At 40.0% G+C, this 9732-nt stretch overlaps 1 protein-coding gene across 1 annotated transcript in view; it reads right to left on the bottom strand.

Moving 5' to 3' along the window:
* Positions 1–2254: 2254 nt before the first annotated feature.
* Positions 2255–9732, bottom strand: part of TDRD9 (tudor domain containing 9) — a 70336-nt gene continuing 62858 nt past the window's right edge. The window contains exons 34-36 of the mRNA XM_063399462.1: positions 8599–8708; positions 6192–6264; positions 2255–4908 (exon numbers count right to left, since the gene is read on the bottom strand). Of these exons, the coding sequence (XP_063255532.1) occupies positions 4813–4908; positions 6192–6264; positions 8599–8708 (279 nt within the window). The 3' untranslated portion in view covers positions 2255–4812. The remainder of the gene's footprint in view (positions 4909–6191; positions 6265–8598; positions 8709–9732) is intronic.

Here is a 9732-nt window from a genome sequence, read left to right as displayed (position 1 = left end):
GTCCTTCACCTGAAAGCATCTATTTGGGAAGTGTGAAATGTTCCTTCCAGAAGCACTTGCACAGCCTCTGGAAGCTCCCAAGTTATCATGGACTGTGCTTCCCTGTTTAATAGATTCCTCATCCTGCAGCACTGACATCCTATGGAGCATCACTACAAATGTATTAGCTTCAGAAACTATTCTAATTTTACAACTGCCATCAGCAGCAATCACTTTGTGTTTTTCCTAGCGTATTTTCTGCCTCCTTCTCCATTATAAATAAAATTCAAGCAGTATCTATTCCTTATAGAACATGTAAAATAATCAGATGTCAAGTATGCCTATTCAATTCCCATCTTACCTCGCAGTTGGGCAGGAGGAATGTTTGCACAACTGCTGTCAAGACCAAGTAAAACTAGTTCAAGATAGAACTAACATCTTAAACTAGTGAGGAACTCCCTGCAGCTATGTTCTGTGATCTCTTGAAATATGTGCTTGGAAGATACTGTCTGTATGAAGAATTTTACTAAAATATTGTCTACTTTCCTCTCTTTTAAATGAGGTCTTTCTGCCCTTATGAAAGATAGACAAAACCCTGGAGACACATATACATCTGTGCTGGTCATCTCCTGATTATGCACTACCCTTCCTTCTTCAAGCACATGCAGAAAGGTACCCCTGGGGGTTGTATGCTCTGTTCAGGAAGAAAACAAAATGAGAGAAGTGAAATATTTAAAACTCCTCCATGGTTCTCCACATGGCACGAAGAACAAACACAAAGAGGTGAAAAGAAAACCATCACACTGGTGTGTCTGAGGAGCACCCGGGGCTCATCACTCTGACATGCCCAGAGAGAAGACAAGTTTCATAAGCATGACATGAAAAAGTCATGAACTCATCTCACCATGAGTTAAGAAGTTTTTCAGAGAAAAAAGCGGCCTCTGCACTTTTTGGAGCACAGAAGGAAATGAATGCCAGCATTTCAACCACACTCTTCATGTCCCTCCTTCCCCTGAAACACACAGCAGCCCCACTTCTCTCTTTCCCCAAGGTGGCTCCCTGTGAGGGAGGGAATTGCTGGGGTGAAGGAGTGAAGGTCATGACCCCTCAGGAAGGCTCATGGTGCAATTCACTCCTGCCCAGCTCATCTCAACCCTCTGCCCTCTCACCAGTCTGATGGCAGAATCAGCAGTGAGCATCAGTACCCCTCACTGAGCACCAGCACGCAAGCTCAGCCCTCTGGCCCCTTGCCCTGGGGTCGAGAAACATCCACAAATTCACCCCTGTGTCAAGAAACATCTGCCAGGATTTCCCCATCACTCACAGAGATGGAAAGGGGGCGAGTGCCCTCCCTTGAAGGGGGGGATCTCTGGGAAGGTCCTGTCCTTGTCTCACAGGATGGAAGAGCTCTCACAGCAGAGGGAGCAGCCACCTCTGTTTCCCCAAGGCATTTAAGTCATAGATCTGGCAAATTAGACAGACACTCCTACAGCTTGAATGAAAGCTAAATACAGGAGCATCAGACAAGGATCACAAATACACCTACCCATGTAGCTCAGGGACTAAGAAAAGAGCAATTTATCTTCCTACAGATTCACCAGAACAGCTCAGAGCTTGCCTCTTCCCTCAGCAGAGGGAACAATCTCTCCTTCATAGGATTAATATATACCTCAGACATACCATCTTTGCCTAAGGTTTCTTTCACTTATTAACCTCTTTGGAGTTTCATCTGCTTTTCTCAAGGTTCTTCTACAGAAAGAAACTCCAAATCAAACTATATCCTGCTAGAGGGTTTTATTCCTCTGTTCAGTTCTGTCCCCTTCTATGAGGTACACAGACCCTGCTCTGTGTTACTCTGGTCTGTGAAAAACATGCTAACAACTTTCCAAGGTCAGTGTAACTCCTGCAGTCTACGCCAACATCTTTATCCTGGTTATAAACCATGATTCTGTAATTTATCCTAATTCATATGGTCTTTCTAACACTCCCATGTAGACATGCATGGCATTAAATGTATGCTGTTGAGACTGCACTCACTGTGGCCCGTAAAGTCACCATCCCTTCATTATGCAAATTCCATCTCTGGCCTTCCTTCTCCTGGTAACTCGATTTTCTCTTTGCACTGTAAACAAATCTCTTGTAAAATCCATGGGCAGGCTTTCAGAATAGGCAGTTCAACAACAGCACAGCATTGCTAGGAAAGGTCAAAGCTGCTCCAGGATCTGCATGCACTCAGCTGTAGCTCCTAAGATTCCACACAGCTGAAAAAGGACAGTCCTGCTTTCCCTGGAAATGGACCACTTCACACTGACATCCCCTCTCACCTTCATTTCCCCACTGGCACTCCCTGCAGAGAGCACAGCTGCCAGGGTGCAAGTGGCCCCAGGCTGAGCAGGACTCAGCTGGGTTCATTCAAAGCACCCTAATCCCTACACGCACCTTTATGGAAAGGAACTGGAACTCCCAACTGTGTTACATCCTTTTTCTGTTTGCTGTTCAGTGATTCTCCTGAAAGAACAGAGCAAGTGCTCTGCAGCACTTTCAAGAACCAGTTAAGGAACCACAGGTGACCTGTCTGTAAAGGAATTTGTAAACAGTATTTCCCACCTATATACTTGTCATATGGAAACAGTTGGGCAAGTATAAAAATAGACACGCTTTGAGTACATTCTGAGGTTCTGGAATTCAGTAAGGTAGGGAGTTCAGTTCATCAAATTTTAACAGGTATTGAAGAACCTTCCTTCCCTGGAGTTCCAGTTATTTTCTGTATTTGTTTCATTTCCATCAGAGCCCATGGTGGGAAATTCCAAAATTAATTACATGGAATGGCAAAAAATCTCTTTTTGACTTAAAACTGCTATGAGGTGTCATTGTAGCTATGGGGGGAAATTATGAATAACCATCAGTGCACACTGTTTCAGATTCTAGAAGCACCTATCAGATCAGTTTGTCACCTTATCCTTACTACTGGAGGCATTTAAGAGCATTAATCTGACCATTGATAGATTCAAATAGTTCCATCTTAAGCTCAATGAAGAAGTACATAAATAATTTATTAACTGTGGTAAGTGAAGTCTCATTCTGCTCAGTGTTGATGAACATCTGGACATAAACAAAATCTTGAAAAGTAGTCATGGCCATTTTTTTAAATGGAAGTAGCCCCCACAAGCCACAAAGCTGAGTGGGATCAGGTCCACAGCCACACAGACACTGCTGTTTACAATACTTCTTCCTCTAGTGTGACATACTATTACCCTTTGAAAGGGAAATCCTGAAGCTACTTACCTTAAACTTGTTCAGGTGACTTTGCAATGCTGTTGAAGCCCAAATCAAACAATAAAATACAACAGCTCCTCTACAAATGTTAGCACTGTATATTCATCTGCAAATAAACAACATCACCCAGCAAGGCTGACTTGAAGGATGCCGAGTTTCCTTCAGGGCTGTTCTGCCTTATTTCACAGCAGCCCCCACCTGGTGGCAGCACAGTCACACTCACAAACCTTTCACGGGAGAAACAGAGTTTAAAAATTTTAAAAAAATGTTTGTTGGTTATGTGGAATGAATTCCTTTATTTTTCTCATGCCTTTGTGCATTGCCAAGTTTCCTCTTCCTAAGAAAACTCCCATCATTGACAGACAAAAGCAAGATTTGAAATCCTGCCTGTTCCACTTGCCCCTGAAGGTGTTTAACAAGAACACTTAATTGGTGTACAACACTTGGCTGAGAAACGCTCTTGTCTAAGCCACTTGAGATGCAATTTTGCTGTTAGACCTCTCTCACTAACTATTCCAATTCCCAAGGATCACTAAAATGGGTCTAAGAAAGTAATGCTCTAATAAACCACTGAAATTGGCTGTTACACAGTCATCTCTCTGTTTAATTATAGCCTAAAATAATTTGTTTTAAGCATCCCCTTATTTTCCAAAAAGCTACCATTTCTTTATGATGGCCATGATTCTCTGTCCTTAAGAGGATGACTGGATATTACATGACCTTTCAAACCACTGCATGAACAGTGAAAATGAATACTCTTCCCTATTTTCTTTCTCTATTGATGTATTTCATGAATACAATCACAGACCTTTAATAACTAAATTCAGCTTTTATTAAGCATGACTGCACAAAGGAAGAGACAAAAACATTTTATTTAATTTCTGCATTTTATTCTGAAACCACTGACCTAATTTTTAGGGCTAAAGATCTCCCAGGTAAAAATAAGTCAAAAGGATGAAACAAAGTGCCATGAACCAGTAATTCAAAAGCATTCTTCTGCCATACAAGAAAATAAATCATGTTTTGCTGTACAAAAAAAATCAACGAAAAAATTGTATCCACTATATGAAGATATAGTTTGGATCAGAATATAATTCAGATCATCAGTTTCTTCTGAATTCTATTTCTTGGTTAAGGAAAACCTCAATCCTCTTTGCTCCATATTTTTAAACAAAACTAATAAAAAAGAAAACAGGAAAATGCAACTTGCAACTACAGACAAAAAAAAGCCATACCCCTTAATATATGGGGCTTTAGACAGAAAATTAACAACTAAGCCTCGATTTGCTTCATCTTTCACGTACCTTGTGATAAACCTGTTCAGAAGTATTATTAAAATGAAAACTGTATCCTGATACATCAGTTTCTTTTATGACTGAACTTGTCTGCTCTAGGCCAGCAAACCACAGCTTTTTCAAAAACACAGGAACATCTTCCAAACTGTATTTTATAAAACTTGTACTCATCTTAAGGAACAGTCTCGCAAAACATGTGTACAAGACAGAAATAATTTTTAGACTGGTAGTACCTCATCCTCTGAAAGATTTCTAGAAATACTTAATCATTCAACAAAACAAGCTTGTGGAGCTGATAAACAGAATTTCCTCTTGCACGCTGCTTTTCAGACTCGCCAATAATACGTTGAGAATCCACCTAGTCAAAAGAAGCAAGATCAAAGTCAGAATGCATTCTTAATGTCTTCCTATATACCACAGCTAAGAAAAAGTCTTGAAGAGTTCCGAGTTTTAAATCATACAGGAATTTCAGTTCCCTGCCATATAGTGCAATGAAAGAGCCAGGGCTACAAAATGCTTTATCTCATGGTTTGCCATGATTTCAGAACATTATTCCAAAATCAACTCCAAAGCATGACAGGCAGTATTTTATGATCTAAGTTGTCCTGGGGTTTTTCATATGCAGTGGGGAAAAATCCTGATCTAAGGCCTACACATTAGTTTGTTATAAAAGATAAACACCAGCAGAAGGGAGTACATTATCTTCCTAAATTCAAGGTTAACTGAATTTGAAATCTGAAAATAGAAACACTTTGGCCTAAGGCAGTATATCACAACACTCTAAAAAATGCCTTTTAGAAATAAGTGCCCTTGGTCTTTGTTCTCTGTTGTCCCTCTTTCCAGGGGTGACCCACACCTCTCCTTTATGGGCTGCAGGGTGGGAGAGGCACAGGGAGGGAGTGTGTAGCATTTATACTTCTGCACTCACTAAGTCCTCATCCCCTTTTTAACTGAGAAACTCTACTTGTTCTTCAGGAAATCCAGTGGCCTGCAGAGGCCCTTACAGAAAGAAAGGTAAGATTTCTAAAAGAGTAGGAAACTAGGAGAGCTTTCTTATTAAACCCTCCTGGGTCTTGAAAAAACTGCCCTCCTGCCTGACCCCCCACATTTGTTCTAGAACAAGCCACATTTCTGTCTGCCAAGAAAGGAAAAGCCACCTCAAACCACAGCAACACCAAACAAAACTAAAATGCACTGCATTCAAGAAAATGTAGCTACAGCTGCTTAATGGAAAGAATAGAAAATGTTAACTTCCAACAAACGTAAAATTGCCATTACAATCTCTCTCAACTTAAAACCATGGAGTGTTCTGTTTGAAAACACTAAATATTTATATACACAAAATTAAAAAACAAGCCATCCAACAATGAAACAGACTACAAAAACAGGGCATAAGTGACTACATAAATAAAAGTTCTTATGCTTTAAATTTAACTCTACAGTGCTTTCAGTATTTTCAAATTCAATAACCACAGAAGTTCTCCCTTTCAACCCACTCTTAACCAACTGTACTGGAGTACACAAACACAAAAAAACACCCAAACCAAACCAAACAAAAAAACAAAAAACCAAAAAAACCCAAAAAACCCCAAAAAACCCACAAACACAAATACAAAACAAAACAAAACTTTATACCTTTACCTGATTCCATGCATATGGCTTCTCATACCAGAGAGGATCAATTATGTCTCGAGGCTTTGATTTGCAGATTAAACTGAAATTATATAGATACAGCCTTAAGAAATATACTTGTATTTGGTTAATTAGAAAGACAAAGGATTTTTTTATATGAGATACAACCAGGTATTTACAAGGTGTCTGTGCTGAAGAGAATCTTAAATTTCCCTCTTAATCTAGTCTGATTTGTTCACTTGTCTGTACTTCGCCCATCCAGTGGAGTAAGTCAAAACACAAATTTTCACAGGGCTATATCATGTATCAGAATGTATTTTCTTCTAAAGAAAATAATGAGATTCTTTTTTTACAAAGCACTAGAATTTGCAACTGTAATTTATTCCTTACATTTTATGTATGCTTACTCACTAGAATGTATAATACAGCTATTTTTAGGGTATTTTGCTTTGCATGACAACTCAATTACTATAGATTGTCTGTCTGCTCCAGTTATTTCCTCAAGCTGTGCAAAGTACAACAGTAGTAGACATTAATTAATTCTGTCTAGATGTGTTTTTCAAAAACTGATTTTAGTCTTAAGTAGTGATGACATTTTGTAAATACAATTAGCTTTTGAAAAATGGAAAACAGTTATGAAAGACTGTTCAGGCTAAATTTTTAACTACATACTTGAATTAATAAATGCTTTTTCCAAAACACAGAAAGTACAATTGGAAAACAAATATTCAAAACCAAGAAAGATTTTACACAAGGGAAGAGAAGAAATCATTACAATAATCAGACTGTTTATTCCTTCAAATAAAAACATACAAAAATAATATAAAATAACATTTTAAATAAAAGTATCTGGAGGATGGTTGGAAGACAACCAATAAATGTACAAAAATTCCAGGAGAGAAAAGGCTACCAGAGAAAGATAAAAAATCCTGCAGACAAACAAGCCTGGGGCTGATGAGAGTGACTGAGTCAGGCAGTCGGCGCTGACTGAGCTGGGAACATCAGCGCCCAGGACCTGTGCCAAGGTCTGACCCTTCCCCTCCCAGCTGGCTGCAGATGTCTGAACAATCAGCCCAAAATAGGTGTCCAAACTGTAGCAAGTATTCACATGTCTGAACAAACAGCAGTGACATTTGAGTGCCTTCAATTCAGCAGGGAAGTGTTGATGTCCCAGCATGAGCTGTTACTGTCACAGTCACCTCCAGACAGGGGTTGTGGCTTTTTCTCTTTCTGCCTATCCATGTTCCTTGACTTCTCCATTGCTTCTGCTCTCTCAATTTCATTTCTAGTGCCTCAAAAGGTAACAATGGCTTGTTAATTTACTCTGGAATGCACCCAAATTTTATTTGGAGTTTTGGAAATAGGAAGTATGGGTGCTTGCTTTTAACTTAAGGCAATTTAATAGGTTTTTTTCCACAGATAAGAGAGAAGGTACTTTCAAAACCAAGGAACAGCTGAAAAATCAGCACAAACAGCTGCTCAGATAATCATTCTGATAACTCCGGGTAAGAGCAGGGTTCTGATCCTCATCAGCACGATGAACTGCCTAACTCTGACATCATGTAGTTACTTCAGCAGAGCTCTATTGGCAAAAAAAAAGGTCATATTTCTTAGAGATGAGGATGGTAAAGGTAAAAGTTATGTTACGGACTTTGGACCAGAGTTCTTTTTAAGAGGTTTAGTTGAGAGCCAGGTCAGGATGAGAAAATTCTCCTGATGATACAGACAGCACTAACATTCATCCAGAGTGTACAAACAAGGGAAGATTTTTCTCATTATGCTCAGCAGGGAGAGATAGAAGGAGCTATTCCTGGGATAGTTCATTGCACTCCTTCTCCCAAACTACAAGCTGAAAAATTCTCCAGGCTGGCTGCACTGAATCACAATGGTCTTTTCAAAACCACTGCTTCACTTACAAGAAGGGAGGTTTGCTGGCAAAAAAAGCAGGTGGCCTTATTTCAGTTCCTAAATTTGCCTGGGACTTCCAATTCACTTGACCAACACCTATTCTGCACAGGCCTGCTAAAGGAGGAAAGGCAGCACACATGATTCAAATTTAATGTACAGGGAGAAAGAATTCTACATCTTTCTGCACTGTAATGCCATAGGACTCCATTAGTTTTGTTCTGGGTGCAGAAAACAAGGATACATAGGAGCTGATATCCTGCAGAACAGGTTTTACAGTCTAGGTTTTGTGACTCCTAAGTGATTTGGCTTCCCTGAAGAACCAGTGCTTCCACAAGAAGTCTATGGTTGTTTAGTATACTGCTTTATAAATAACCAAAGTAAATTAAATGCATCATTAAATGCAAGCATCTATTATTTTTCCAAAGCTCAATCTGAGCTATGCTTCAAGCAATCACTCATTTTTGCTGAGACTGTGAATCAGAAGGTCTTATTTCTACTAAATTATTACCATAGGAGCTTCTGACGAGTATTCTCCTGCAGCTGTGCCACTTGCTCTTGGCCAGAATACAGTGCTTGCTCACAGAGCAGCTTATTCATGGCTGTCCTCAGACTGTTTATCTGTAAAACACCAGTGACAGAATATAAAGCACTTTAAACCAGCACGAGGTCTGTACCATATTACACCGACGTGAAGGTGGTCATGGCATCCACGTCACTGAAGTTAAACTGGAATATTATTTGTGTAAGTAAAAACATCTGAAGCTTCAGAAATGCTTCTTCCTGCAGTTGCACCCCTGGTGGTCAGTGATGTTAATATTTCAGCCACCTGGTATCACAGTTGTTAAGGTTACTCAGATAAGCCATAAAACATACAGACTACCACTTGCCTGGACTTTTTCCAATGCAGAATTCCTTCTGTGAAAGTTTTAAGCACTTTCTCTCTCTGTCCATAATTTTTCACACGTACAACAGCTTGGTGTTACCATTCTGGCTAAGGCATCACGAATACAGCCATCACATCAAGTCAGTGCTTTCAGAAAGTAACAGCTCACAGATATGTGCACCAGCACGTCCACTGTGTCCTTGGAAATGCTCCAGGAACCACCCCAAGCACCTGTTCACACACAGACCTAAGCAGGGCAGGTCCCTCACTGTCCTGGGCACGTGTCAAACACAGCCCCTGTCCTGCACTGCACAGGTTATGTGCATGTTTCCCTCTGGCAGACCTCACTCCCTGAGCTGCAAAGGGCAGGGATGAGGAATGCAGGGGTTTACTGTTTGTTTGGCTGATCTGCTCTGAGATGTGGCTCAATACAGATGACCTATCAGAGCTGTAAAATCAAACTGATGCCTGCAAAGCAGCAGTGCTCTGCTTGTCAGTAAAAGCCATGACAATCCCAAGAACAAAACTAGTAAGTACTGACTTCCGGTTAGTGTGAAATTGATGATTATATTTTGGAAAGTGTGTAACATCCTATAGTATCTTATTTGTATCCAAGTGTAGGGAGGAGGCAACTGCTTCTCCCAAGAAAAATCGAAGATTATGAAAAGGTGGTACATAAAAAACCACAAACAAACAAAGCCAAAGAAAAACCCAACAAACAAAACTACAAAAAATCCAAACCCCACAGTCCAAACAAGC

This window comes from Prinia subflava, chromosome 5 (genome assembly GCF_021018805.1).
Source record: "Prinia subflava isolate CZ2003 ecotype Zambia chromosome 5, Cam_Psub_1.2, whole genome shotgun sequence".
Classification (NCBI taxonomy): domain Eukaryota; kingdom Metazoa; phylum Chordata; class Aves; order Passeriformes; family Cisticolidae; genus Prinia; species Prinia subflava.
Note: the sequence above shows the minus strand (reverse complement) of the source record. Positions and strands in the feature narration are given on the sequence as shown.